The sequence below is a fragment of the Podarcis vaucheri genome, assembly GCF_965113315.1.
Source record: "Podarcis vaucheri genome assembly, chromosome: 2".
Taxonomy (NCBI): domain Eukaryota; kingdom Metazoa; phylum Chordata; class Lepidosauria; order Squamata; family Lacertidae; genus Podarcis; species Podarcis vaucheri.
This window is the reverse complement of record NC_138760.1, coordinates 2,405,716-2,419,445: the sequence shown is the minus strand read 5'-3', so window position 1 is coordinate 2,419,445 and position 13,730 is coordinate 2,405,716. Positions and strand designations below refer to the sequence as shown.

The following is a 13,730-nucleotide window of genomic DNA, read 5'->3' as shown; positions in this document are numbered from 1 at the left end:
AGCAGAGGCGTGGGAGCAGCTTGCCAAGAAGTGTGGATAAGCCCTGGGAAATGTTTCCTCGTTTCTGCGCAGGATTGGGCGTTTTGTCAGGAAGTAGCTGCGAAGAATGATAAGAAATGCTTGGCAGTGACTCTCTCCTCTCTTTAAAGGAGGGTTGGCTACACTTTTGAGAGCTGAAACTATAGTGGCTCCTCAGGTTACAGACGCTTCAGGTTACAGACTCCGCTAAGCCAGAAATAGTACCTCGGGTTAAGAACTTTGCTTCAGTATGAGAAAAGAAATCGTGCGGCGGCAGCACAGCGGCAGCGGGAGGCCCCATTAGCTAAAGTGGTGCTTCAGCTTAAGAACAGTTTCAGGTTAAGAACGGACCTCCGGAACGAATTAATTACTTGACCCGAGATACCACTGTAATGGCTAGGCTGAACCTAGCAGTCTGAATTTGTGGGCTAGGGGGAGAGATTAGACAAAGTCAAAAGCGTACATAGCCTCTTTCTTTCAGGACTTGGGCTAGTGGTTGTCCTCTCCCGCACCTTTTTGGGATTTCCCAGAAGTTCCTGCTCTGAGGGTCATGTTAGTGAGAAATGACCATGAGAAAAATGATATTTGCCTGCCTGATGGCGTTTTTAAGAATCCCATTAAGCTCTGTCAAGCTTCCCCCCAGCCCCAAGAAATGAGTTGCCTTCCTCATTTTGCGGCAAGTGGGGCTATAAAACTGAGGTTTGCAGCAAATTTTTGCCTAGACAGCCTTAGCTGAAAAAGAGATAGTTCTGAATTCTAAACTGTTTCATTCTTACAACCAAAAATATTCCCTTTTAGGGTATATAACATGGTTTGCAAGAAGATCAAACCTATCCATTCTTAAGGAAATCAGCCCTAAGTGCTCACTGGAAGGACAGATTGTGAAGCTGAGGATCCAATACTTTGGCCACCTCATGAGAAGACAAGACTCCCTGGAAAAGACCCTGATGTTGGGAAAGATGGAGGGCACAAGGAGAAGGGGACGACAGAGGATGAGATGGTTGGACAGTGTTCTGAAAGCTACCAGCATGAGTTTGAGGAAACTGCGGGAGGCAGTGGAGGACAGAAGTGCCTGGCGTGCTCTGGTCCAGGGGGTCACGAAGAGTCGGATATGACTAAACGACTAAACAACAACAAAACATGGTTTTAATGTATGGTTGATGTAATGTGATCTGATTGCATTTTAATATTGTTTTGTGAAACACCCAGACGACTTTGCTATTTAAACAGCTAAAGGAAAAACATGATTGGCTCACTTTCTGAGGAGTATTTAATTACTGAATTTATATCCTACCTTTTCTTCAAGGAGCTCAAGGTGGTGTCCATTGCCTAATTTAACCCCCCCCCCACCCTGCAAGGTAGGTCAGGCTGCAAGGCAGCAACGGGCCAAAGGGCACCCCAGGGGAGTTTCATGGCTGTGTGAGGATCAGGCCCTCTTAAAGTATTAGTTCAAAGTCCATTGTAATGAGATGGTTCACCTTTACTTATCTGTAGGACACAAATCTTTCCTTGGGTTAGATTTAGCTGTCCACAGTCGCCCTTTCAGCTCCTCCATACCCTGCAAGCGGCCGCCACCTCTAGTGATGTCACCAAAGTTCATCATTATGGGGGTTCATAATTTGCCTCATCATGCTTGGATGTATTCAGATTGGAGGCATGCTCCCTTGGCATTAAATTCTTGCTCCTTTTTTCCGGGGGGGGGGGGGAGCCTGCAGAAGTTGTGTTTGCACTTTACTGAAATGGGGGGCGGCTTTTCCATGAATTTGAAATTCAGTATCATTTACTTTATTTTTATTTATTTAAAACATCTGTATACCACTTAATTATTAACATTCCTAAGCAGTGTACAGAGAAGCAATCTACAGAAAATGGGGCAATATAAACAATAAATTTTAGCACCAAGTGAGCCTTAAAATGCTTGCTGGAATAAGAAAGTCTTAGTTGTGCATTTGAAGTTCTGCAAGGAACCCTGTTTAATCTCAGGTCTGGGCTGTTGTTGTTTTTTGAGCAATGAATCTGACTGTGGGGAATGGGAGCGAACTCTGCTGGATCAGACTAGAGAACTGTCCACCCAACTGCTTCCCATGAACCTCAACCCTTTATCCACCAGACCTACACATAGCAGATCACATTGTGCTACATCTGCAGGATTAGGAAAGCATTTTTATTCCACACATGAAGAGATGTGGAGCAGAAAGGCACTCAATACAGCAAACAACATCAAAGGACTCAAGAAAGTGAGGCAAGCCACCTGCTTCAGTAAAGGCAACATCTAATTCTGGAAGAAAATTATTTCTGGGTCTTGTGTCTGGAAAATTAGGTGGATCTTTCCCAGACAAAAACTGCAGCTTCCAAATCTTCCTTGCTGGGCTGTATATCTAATACTTTGGCACATATAACTTTGTCTCTATCTCCTGGCAGTGAGTTCCACAGTTAGCACTCATTGGAGGGAAGAGCAAGATTTCCCTGATGTCTTGCTGGATGCTGGTCGGATGATGAGGGGAGCATCGTTGAGCCCCCCTGCCTGGACCCCAGGGTAGAAGTATGGCCGGAGGGGTCCAGAGAAGGAGTCTGCAAAGGTAAAGATGTGTGACCCATTATCAGCATTATAGAAGGAAACCTCCCCTGCATCATAGTCCAGGAAGATGCCTATTGCCCCAGGCCTGGCTCTCAGAGCCAGTTCCGTGAGAGGGGAGGTGAGGGCTGCGTACTCATTGCCATTCCTCAGCCACACAGTCCAGAAGCCAGTTGCCGGGGAGGGAGTAAATATTCCTTGGCGGCTCACAGATTCTCTGCACACCCCCAGGGTCCAGCTGGTCTTGCTCTCCACACACACTTCCCAGTAGTGTCTCCCAGTTGTGAACTGCTGACAACCCAGCAGGCAAGTGCATGTCTCAAAGCGGGACAAGCTCTTGGGCAGGTCTTGCTTTTGATCCCCTACTTGCACACAGAGCAGGTTGCCAGAGAGGAGCAGGTAGGGATTCGCTGTGTCCGGGTCGAAGGTCACCGGTACTGCAGGCAGAAAGGGACACGTTCAGTCCTGATGTGATGTTACTGCACCAATAAAGAACATGTGACATTATAGTAGGATGCTGAATTATAACTACCCTGCCGGGGATTCCCTGCTTGTTGTTCTGTCTGGGCTGACAGCCAAGTATAAAGGGTCCTTCTCAGTGGTGGCCTCCCTGGTTACAGAACTCCCTTCCAAATGGCATTATGATGTCCCCCACATTCAGGTAACCTTTTTCATTTGCCCAGGCCTTTGGGGTGTAAGTGGTATTTTTGGGTGATTTTACGATCTTTGCTCTCTAATGTTGTTTTTTTCCTGCTTTCATACCTGGTTCTGATGTAACTGATTACAAGTGTACTGCTGCGTATGTGATTTTGTATGGTTAGCTGCTTTGTGCTCCCATTGAGAGCAGGGGCAGGATAGAAGGACAAGGTAGACCAGGTCAGACTATTGGACACCTAGTCGGAGATTTTCTCTACTGGTGTTGGCTCTTTAAGGGATGCACAGCCTAAACAGATGCTACTAGACCACAGCTCCCTTCAGCCCCAGCCAGAATCAGAGTGATGGCCGTTCTAGTCCAGGAGTAGCTGGAGGGCATTGCACTGGCTTCTCCTCCTCTAGGTTGTCAGTAAGGGAAGGGTCTTTCCTTTCCCCTGCTGAGAATCCATTTAACTCCGGATGTCATAGACTGAACCCAAGATCTTCTGCATGCAAAACCTGTGCTCTACTACCAAGTCATACATGATTCTCTCCCAAGTTTTGTGCATGTGTTTGTGCTTGGGGCTCCAACTTGAAGTGAAGAAGGTGCTCAGGCAAATGAGTACAAGAGCAACCGCGCTCCCTCCAGCTGCCATTGCTTCCATATTGCCGTGCTGACTTGCCATAGCCAAGTTCACCTAACTCATAGCTTTCCAAACTTTTCATGTTGGTGACACACTTTTTAGACATGCATCATTTTGTGACACAGTAATTCAGTTTTACTAGCAAACTGGAGGTTAAACTAACCCCTTTCTAGTCCCAGGAGGAGCGTTGGGAGCATTCACGTGACACACATACACACTGCAACAGACACACGAAAGTGTTGCAACACACAACTGAGTTAGCTCTGACCTAACTCAATAGAGCTGGTGGAGGGGCTGTCAATGAAGGATGAATGCTCATTGTCATATAACCAGTCCAAAAGCAAATTGGAACAAATGATTAAAGCTGGGTATAGGCTGACCACTTGGTATGTTTTGTGCAAGCAGAATGAATGCTCAGTAAACAGGTTACCTGGAGAAGCCCAAATAAAATCAGCATCCTGTCTGTTGACCTTTCTCTGGTCTTTTATTGCTTAAGAAGGCTACTTGCCATATCTATTCATACATAAATTCATAAATTCATACATCACTCAAATCTGGAAGTAGCTTTTGGCAGCAAAGCTCCCTACCTAGAAGTAACCTAGGTCACTTTAATCATGATGGTAATAAGTCTTAGCCTGCCAAGTGTGTTCAGGAAATTTATTCACCTCTACCCAAGACAATTATGACAAGGGGCTTATGAATGGTAGATTGCAGAAGCACTGCTCATGGAACCACACCTTTACCCTGATACCAGTTTTGGTGTGACGCAGTTGGGTGAGCAGTCGACTGACTCCTGTTATTCCAGCAAGTGCTGAGCTGATGCATAGGCACATCAGGTTTAAAAGATGTGTTGCTGGCACTCAAAGTTGCAGTTGCTTGTGGAGAACCACAAGATGGTTAGAAAGATCAAAGCAACTGGTGAGTCATTCTGAAAGGGGAAACAAGCTTTGGCTGCAGGCTTGAATGAAAAGCATATTTTATTGTTTTGTTTCAATAAACCCAGATGCAAGGAGGGAAGGGCCAGTACAGCTGAAGTAACAGTCATTCAAGAGTCCATAAGTCTTTAGCTGTCACCAGTCTCATCAGTACATAGATTGGAGAAGCTCATTTTAATTTGTGATTAAAACTTTAGTTGAGTAATCCCACCCAGTTGAAGTTCAGAGGCCCCCAAACTAAAAGCTACAAATTGTGTATGACAACCACATGCTGAGAAGAAACCTTTCTCTTTGCTGCCAAGCTCACATGACTAACACAGCTCTGCACCACTGCTCGCTTACTTGAGTATCTCTGGAGTGACTCCATCAGCCCAGGAACATCATATAAGTCCTGTAGATCCATTGAGATGGGCTGGGGTTCCTGCAGTGATACATCCTCACTCCTAAGGAGAACATGTCGGTAATTATCCCCCAAAGCCAAAGGCACCATTTCATGAATGAGACCAAGTCACAATCCAATGCTCATATTCTTGGGAGTAAGCCCCAATTAACACAACAAGACTTATTTCTAAGTAAGTGGGCTGCAATATAAGTTATAATGAGAAGAGAAGACTCTCTGGAAAAGACCCTGATGTTGGGAAAGATGGAGGGCACAAGGAGAAGGGGATGACAGAGGACAAGATGGTGGGACAGTGTTTTTGAAGCTACCAGCATGAGTTTGACCAAACTGCAGGAGGCAGTGGAAGACAGGAGTGCCTGGCGTGCTCTGGTCCAGGGGGTCACGAAGAGTCGGACACAACTAAACAACAATAACAATAAATTATAGGGTACTGACCTGGTCAAGGCTACCTTTACATCCTAGAGGAGAGAAAAGAGAAGCCTGTAAATGTCCAGGGACTAAAACTGACTTATGCACATTACTTAAGGAATCCAGAGTACCAGAACTGTGTCTGCTTTATCAAGGTCATGTTAGGAGATGCCATTCTGTAGAGTCTCACCTTCAGCAGGGAGGCAGCTGGCTGCTGGCATTTCTGCTCCATCTCTGAGATCAGATCCCGTAGTCGTGTGCTCTGCCCAAGCAGGAAGGCCCAGTTCATCTGCAGCTTCTTCAGCGTCTCCTGCGCCTCATCCTGAAGCTGCCTCAAAAGCAGCTGCTCCTCTTCGGCCATTGCCTGGCGGCGTCTTTCATACCCTGACACAATGAGTGCTCTGCGTTCCTTCACTTTCTCCTGCCAGGGACATACACAGAAAGCAGAACTGGCCATTGGATCAGACCAGAGAGAGACCCATCCAGTTCAGCATTCTCTTCCCACATGGTCAACCAGGTACCTGTGGGAAGCCCGTGCAAGAGCATTCTCCCACCTCCGTTCCCTAGTGACTGCAGACAGAAAAATCTGACAGTTTCAATTTCTCTGTCTCTTTCTCATTTTTCCAGTCCTAAACTCAGTTCCCCACATTTATGTATTAGTCTATGATTATAAATGTTTTTTTTAAGGAAATTCATCAGTATTTTAATGTACATTTCTACAAATGCATTTTTATCTATTAGTTCCATGAATACACACATTTTGAATGCGCATTCCCCCCCCCCCAACGTTTGTGCAGATTATTTAGTTGGAGAACTGAGTCACAAAATTAGGAGAATTATGAATTTCAAAGGTTAGCTGCATTGCAGTTTCCATATACTTTCAAGAAGTGCAGATCGGGGGAGCTGCACCGAACTGAGTTTCTTACCCCATTCCTAGCAGAGACTGGTATGCTTCCTCTGATACTGGAGCTAATATGTAGCCTGCACTGAATATTATTCTTTAGCTAACTGTTTAAAAATAAGCCACCTGTCCCACCTAAAAGGGAAACAATCCATTAAAGAACACATATAAAATCCCATCCATATTCTTATTAAGGTTCACCAAACACCTAATAAAACTGCCCTGACATATCTATGGCCTTGTTGCATGATCCTGGCTGATATTTAGGCTGGTAATAGTATTTTATGTCTTTTGTCTGTGCTATTTGGCTGGAAGATTATTGGTGTTTTGTAATTTCTGTGCATATTTATAGCTGGAGTAGAGAGAGTCTGCCCACTTTTTAATGAGGTTTTCTTATTCAGAACATCCCTCAAAATGGTTCTGTATGAAGAAGCACTTCCCTATTTAGTTCCCATGGCAACATATCACCTGCATTTGCTTGACAAAGAGATGTTCCAGGCCAGCTTTCTCCAGCCCCCTAACCTCATAAAAACCATATTGTATCTTGTGGCACAAAGGGTCAGTGCACCTGGCTGTAACCAGAAGGTTGATGATTTGAGCCTACCAAGGGGTGACTGTGGACAGGATTCCTGCATTGCAGAGCATTCATTCGACTAGAGAATCCTTGAGGTCCCATCCAACTCTACTACAATTCAATGTACACTTACATTCCAAGGCCTGAATATTAAACTGCAAAACTACAGAGGTCTATTCAAAAGCTGGAATTTCTAAGCTTGCCCATACAAGTCCCTTACACTTTTCCTGTCCTGCATGGCTAAGGCATTTCCTACCTCTAATCCATTTGGTTATAGCAATGCAGTGTGTTTTTGTTTTTCAACATAAACAGTATTTCTCAGAGCTGACTTCTCAAACACCTTCTTTCGCCATGCAGTTGCATAACCACATTCCTCAGTGACTGAGAAAGCATAGGGCGGATCTGAGTAGGGCCTTTGTAAAAGTTACCTGAGCTGCTTAGAAGCTGTTCTCACCTTACAACGCCACCGCCATCACCCTGTGCTGGTTCCTTGTACAACTTGGATTACATACTGTATACCGTATTTTTTGCTCTATAAGACTCACTTTTTCCTTCCTAAAAAGTAAGGGAAAATGTGTGTGCGTCTTATGGAGCGAATGCAGGCTGCGCAGCTATCCCAGAAGCCAGAAGAGCAAGAGGGATTGCTGCTTTTGCTGCACAGCGATCCCTCTTGCTGTTCTGGCTTCTGAGATTCAGATTTTTTTTTTTCTTGTTTTCCTCCTCCAAAAACTGGGTGCGTCTTACGGTCTGATGTGTCTTATGGAGTGAGAAATACGGTACTTGATCCAATGACATGCATGGGGGTCAAGTGCCTCTGAGGAAGTGCAGAGTACCTTCTCATTCCCCCTGAAGTAACCACAACCAGCTCCTCCTCACACACGCAGGATCAAAGGTGAAGATTCTAAGGAAGACTCTCAGCTCATTGTATTCTATTTTAGAGAGAGAACTTAAGCAACAGATTGGCCAATTGTGGGTCTTTCCCAACCCCAGGAACAGAAGAGCTTCCTGCTGATTCACATTCCGGGTTGTGAAAGACACAGGGGGCGGGGAGAGAAAAAGGGCAAACCCATGGACAGAAAATGATGCTTGTGCCCTTTACATCGTTCAGAAGCAGGAAACAATCGTGGCACACCCACCCACCACAGCTTTGTCACCTATAGTTAAAGCTGCAGCAAAACAAGAGAAAATTAAATAGTGGAGCTTTCCCCAGTACTTCTCTCCACATGCATGCCAGGGCCCGTAATAGAAAAACCAGCCCACAGACCTATTTAAAAAAGTTGTTGAGCAGGCAGTGGTTTAACTTAGCCACAGGATGATAGTAGAAGCCAAGGAGCTGCCACAAAGTCCTTCACATCTGGTGCTCGAGGAATGCAGAATGATCCTTGGTCCAGCCTACCTAGCACTGACTGGCAGTGTCTCCTCAGAGCAAGCCTGTCCTATGTGATGCTATCCATCCCCATGTTGTTGGACGACAACTCTATTATCACCCACCATTGGTTATGCTACTTGGGACTGATGGGATTGGTAGTCCAACAACATTTGTATCACATTAGCTACCACTGCTCTAGCATTTCAGATGGGTGGTTTCCCCAGCTGTGCTTGGAGATGCCAGGAGGCTTCTGTGTGTCAAATATTTGTTCTGTCACTGGGCTAAGTTTCTTGAGGGAAAATCCCATGTTGTCCCTTATTTTCATGATACAGGTGTCTGTAGCAGCACCAGTCTACCCGTTTTCCTGCATCCCACTTTGAGCCACAAAGCAAAACATCCCTGAAGAGCACAGATCTCTGTAATTGCAGGTCAATGAAAAATGCACTATGGATGCCTGGTCCATGTCGTGTCCATCACAAGTACAAGGAACTGGAATGCAGGTGGCACAAACGTATCAGCTGCTTTTTGAAGGTGCCACAAACACAAGTTTCCTTCGCCATTCATGAATGTTGAGCCATTGACCCCACCAGCCAGCCACAACATTGCTCTGACCTGCAAAAATCTGGATGAATTGAGGGATTTGATCTTTGCAAATTTCTGTTTAACAACCAACCCCTTTATTATTTGGACATGATAAACTATATCCTCCACCCAGGCTTGCAAGGAAAAGAACGAAAGCCTGCACTTCTGATGAGCATTCTTTCTAATCCCTCAACCATGGCTAGTCTTAACTATGGTTTGTTGAAACAAGGCTGCTCTGTAAACCATTGTTTGAAATTGGCTTGTTTTAAGCAAACCACACTTAAAGATCAGCTGCAGCTGGGCCATGTGGGGAAGGGGAATACATCAGCCTGAGACTCATTCGCATTACAATAAGCAAGGCTGTATCGTGATGTGTGAATGCAACCATGGCACATGAAGTAGCACAGATGCTTCAGCTGGGCAGGTTGTATTTTAAAATACCTTTTTGAGGAGAATTATACTTTACTGTCTTGGATCGCCAGATGCTCACTGTTTTAAATAGCCTTGCTATTTCAACACCCAACAGACTAGCTGCTAGGAATCCATGGCATCGCTTAATGAAGCTTTGATTAGGTACTTACCTTCCACTGAGCTGTTTTCTCTGCCTCTTGGGCTTCCAGCTTTGATGCTTCCCCCAGAACCTTCCTGAGAACATCCACAGCTTCCCTGAGCTTAATCTAGGGGAGGAAGCACAAACAACTATGGTGGCTCTCAGGAGTTTCACTCCAGGACACCACACTTGGAAGGTAGCAATGTCTCTGGGGGACAACAAGTGTTCTGATAGAGCAGGAGCAGCCTATGGGCAGGATGGGGCCTCCCCACCTGGACTACAGTATCCCCTAGGGAGGGGAGTCTTCAACTGCTACTGCAGATAAAGCAAGAAGAATATACAAGAGACAAAGCACTGAATGGGTGTGAAAGCCATTTTAACGAAGGGACTTAATAGAGTTGCCACCTTTCTTCTCCCCCCAGCCCTTCTCTGCTGAATTTAACAGCAACTGACAGCAATTAAGCAAGTGACTCTTTCCCTCTCTTGACTCTCCCTACCAGGAAAACCTCACTTCCTGAGTCTGGGCACATCAGATTGGAACAAACCGTGGAACAGACTCCCCTGAAAGGTGGTGGACTCTCATCCCTGAGAGGTTTTAACCAGGGCTTGGATGGGCATCTCTCATGTATGACCTAGTTGAGGCTCCAGCATTGCATTGGGTTGGACTAGATGAACCTTGGGGGTCCCTTCCAACTGTACAATTTTGTGACTCTATGAAAGGAAAAGGGAGCAGGGACAACTGGAAAAAGAGCGTGCTGGCAACTCTCATGCCCAAACTGACTCCCACCAGTCAAACCACAAGGTTTGTGGGAAGTTGTTGAAGGGCTGCATACCCAAAAATGCTGCAGTCAATTGCAGTATTCAATTCATAAAGGAACCCTTGTCTGTGAGCTTGTTTAAAACAATGGTTTAAAACCACAGAAGCACTGGCTTGCTCATTCAGAGTATTATTTTAATGTCCTACAGAACTTGCCTTCCAGCTGGATGTTAAGCAAAAGAAGAAATTGGTTTGAGGTAGGAAGAAAAGCTATCAGATCTCCCTGGCTCCTGTGCTTAAATGCCAGGGGCTAGAGGAGGTCTTGTGTCTCACTTGTTTTTCAAAGGGTATGGCAAGGCAGGGGCTTGGTTAAAATTGGAGAGAGTGGAGGTGGCTTTCCATAAGGGCCCCTGCTTCCAGGCACCCCATAAGTCAAGCACAGGCAGACTCCAATTAGGCAAGTCCTTGTCCATAACAAAAGAATCTCAGGTTGTAGCAAAGCCTATTATTGCTATTATTACCAATTTTGGGGGGATCTTTGAGGTGGGGGTCAGAAAACTGAGTTTAGAAGGACACAACAGGCCCCCAAGTCTGTGTGTGTGCGTTTGTGTGTGTCTACACCTACATTGCAGGTATGTCAGGTGCTGAAGTTATTGTTTTTATGCCAAATAAAGACATTCCCATTTTACTCAGGTTTTTTATGGTTTTGATGAACAACTGTTGTGGCCTCTTCTTTTGCTCAGCTGTTTGTAGTCGTATTTCAAAAATACATTTTGGTTTTGGTGGTGTTGTTTTTACTTATGCATTGCATATATTTGTTCTCCCTCAGCCTGCGGCTGTGCACAAGCTATACCTTTAAAGCACATTCGGAGCACATCTTTCCTCTCAGAGAATTCTGGGCACTGTTGTTTCTAGCAACCCTTAACAAACTACAGTGCCCAGAACACCCTGAGGGGTTGCGGGGATGTGCTCCAAATGTGCTTTAAAGGTATAGCATGTGCACAGCCTAGCAAAGCTCAGAATAGACCCCTAATACTCCCCACAACATTCATGACTGGTGCAGCAGACACATGGACAAAACAGAAGGTCTGCTTGTCCCAGCTCATTTCTAGCTAAGCTCACAGTTACAAATCAAGACATAGGCTCACCTTGTAGTCATGAGCAGCCTCCTCAATGGGCAGGACTGTGTGCGCCCGATGCTCTCGGGATTTGTCACACACCAGGCAGATGGGCTCGCCGTCGTCTTGGCAGAAAAGCCGCAGCTTCTTGCCGTGCCTCTCGCACAAGACCTCGCCGGGGCCTCTGCTTGGCCGCAGAGCCAGCTGCTCGATGCCCTCCACGATGTTGGCCAGCTGCTTGTTGGGCCGCGAGCTGCTCAGCAAGAAACCAGCCCGGCACTGCGGGCAGAGAGCCACCTGGGCCACAGACCCCGCTCCCCGCTCACAGTAGTTGGAGATGCAAGCCTGGCAGAAGTTGTGGCCACACTCGATGGTCACTGGATCCCTGAGGTACTCCAAGCAGATGGAGCACAAGACCTCCTCCTGAAGCCTCTCCACGGGGTCTCCCACCGAGAAAGCCATGCCTGCCCAAGAAGCCTCCCTCAGTTCTTCCGACGCTCTCCTGAAGCGAGGTCCAGAACTTTTGGTTGTGGTGGGTGTGGCCACCATAGGGAGGGAGATCTGGTTGACAATTTCCTCCTTGGAACCCCTCCATGGGTTTTTCTGCGGCTGGCAGTTTTCATTCTAGACTGCTCAAAAAAACACAACAGCCTCCGAAGCAGAGAAAAAACTGGGAACCAAGCCAAGAGATGACGCCACCACCGTGGAGGATCTCACAAACAAGGCCAAGGATCATGTGACCTTTGCTTGTCCTGCACTGTAATGGGCTGCAGGCATCTTTGAAAGAGATCCCACACAGTATTTCCACTGGGATATCTCCCTCTGCCTCTAGATTATTTGGAAGCAGTGCCAGCCAGTCTCCTCTATTCAGGGAGGAGCCTTTTTATGCTTTCCCACCACATCTTTGCAACAGCCCACACTGTAGATAGTTCTTGAGAAACACACCCACATTCTTCCTGCTGGTTTAGATTGCATTCACCCCCCCAAAAAAAATGCATAGAACCCCCCCCCCCCCGCTGCCACCCTCTGCCACCCTCAAGCAGGGATTAGTTGTAGGTGGTGCCTGTCTGTCACTTATTCTACTAGCAAACTCAGGTAAGGAGGGTTGACAAGAGGGGGCCAGTGTGAAACAACGTCTGGGAGAGTGCCAATAGAAAACATTTTAAGACATCAGCCTGAGGAAGACTGAGCATGCTCAGTGACTGCTGGAAAAGACACATGGAACATGACTTGGAAGGAATGGCATGCTGGAACCCTGAAGAGGAGCCCTCCTTTTGTGAGGAAGGAGTCATTGAAACATCAAGTTGCAGATGCCACGTGTCTGTGGCTGAGTACACAGCACATTCAAAGTACATTCCCCACCCCAAAGAATCCTGGAAATTGTAGTTTAACCCTCACAAAGCAACAGGTCCCAGCCCCTTCAAAGAAACTGCAGTTCCCAGGATGTTTTAGAGGGTGCTTTGAGGGTATGGTGTGGATGCAGCCTCAGGGAATTAGGAAGCTGCAGACACAAAGAGGTAAAACAAAAGTGGCTCTGCAGGCTGGCTGAAAAGATTGAAGAGGGTTGGGAGAGAAGCTCTGGCTCCTCCTCAGACCATCCCTAATGAAGTTTGCATGCCTCCCTCTTGACACCTGATAACACGAGAGCAGGCCTTTTCTGCAGTGTTGTCCTGTCTATGGAGTGCTTTCCCCAGAGAAGCTCGTGTGGCACCTGCATTACACACTGTGTTGTTATGAGTCTGTGGGTGCCAGAGCACTCTTATCCCTGGATCCAGCTAGTCTTAAAAGCCAATCAAGCCAGGCTAGCTTCCTGGGTGATGAGCCTCTAAGGGGGATGAAGGGGCTCCGTAGGAGACAGAAAGTGGGTGGGGTGGGGCCCTCCCTCAACTCACAGGTAGTGAGAAGGACATAAGGCAGAGTTGAGAGTTGAGATGGGGGGGGGGTATGCAACAATATTTTTGGTGCCAGGCAAAAATGTTTATTTTCATTCAGGCATCTGGCTGACTAAACCATCTGTGGCCTTCTAAATGTGTCAAATGGAAAGTTTTGTTAGTTTGTTGCTATTATGTATTTTGCTGTCCACACAAGTCCATCACATCCCTCTGGCACAGGGACTGAAGGCAGTCCTCAGGGCCCCTTGATGTGGCCCTCCGAATTCTCCATAGGCCACACCCATCACAGGACATGCTTCAAACCCCTTGTTTGGCTAGAGAACGTAAAGGGGGTTGTACGTGTGTGTAAAAACCGGTCTGCTGTACAAAAGTAA

At 46.5% G+C, this 13,730-nt stretch overlaps 1 protein-coding gene across 2 annotated transcripts; it reads right to left on the bottom strand.

Annotated features, from left to right (window-relative positions):
• Positions 1 to 1,780: 1,780 nt before the first annotated feature.
• On the bottom strand, positions 1,781 to 12,427 carry LOC309524109 (E3 ubiquitin-protein ligase TRIM58-like). 2 transcript variants are annotated; one of them, XM_082208495.1, is made up of 6 exons: positions 11,495 to 12,426; positions 9,621 to 9,716; positions 5,804 to 6,034; positions 5,641 to 5,663; positions 5,148 to 5,248; positions 1,781 to 3,030 (listed from the first exon to the last, which is right to left on the bottom strand). In XM_082208495.1, the coding sequence occupies exons 1-6, from the start codon at positions 12,011 to 12,013 to the stop codon at positions 2,459 to 2,461; spliced, it is 1,542 nt and encodes a 513-aa protein (XP_082064621.1). In that variant the 5' UTR covers positions 12,014 to 12,426; the 3' UTR covers positions 1,781 to 2,458. The 2 variants fall into 2 exon arrangements, with proteins under 2 accessions (XP_082064621.1, XP_082064622.1); XM_082208496.1 differs by lacking the exon at positions 5,804 to 6,034 and having other exon boundaries at positions 11,495 to 12,427.
• Positions 12,428 to 13,730: the final 1,303 nt, after the last annotated feature.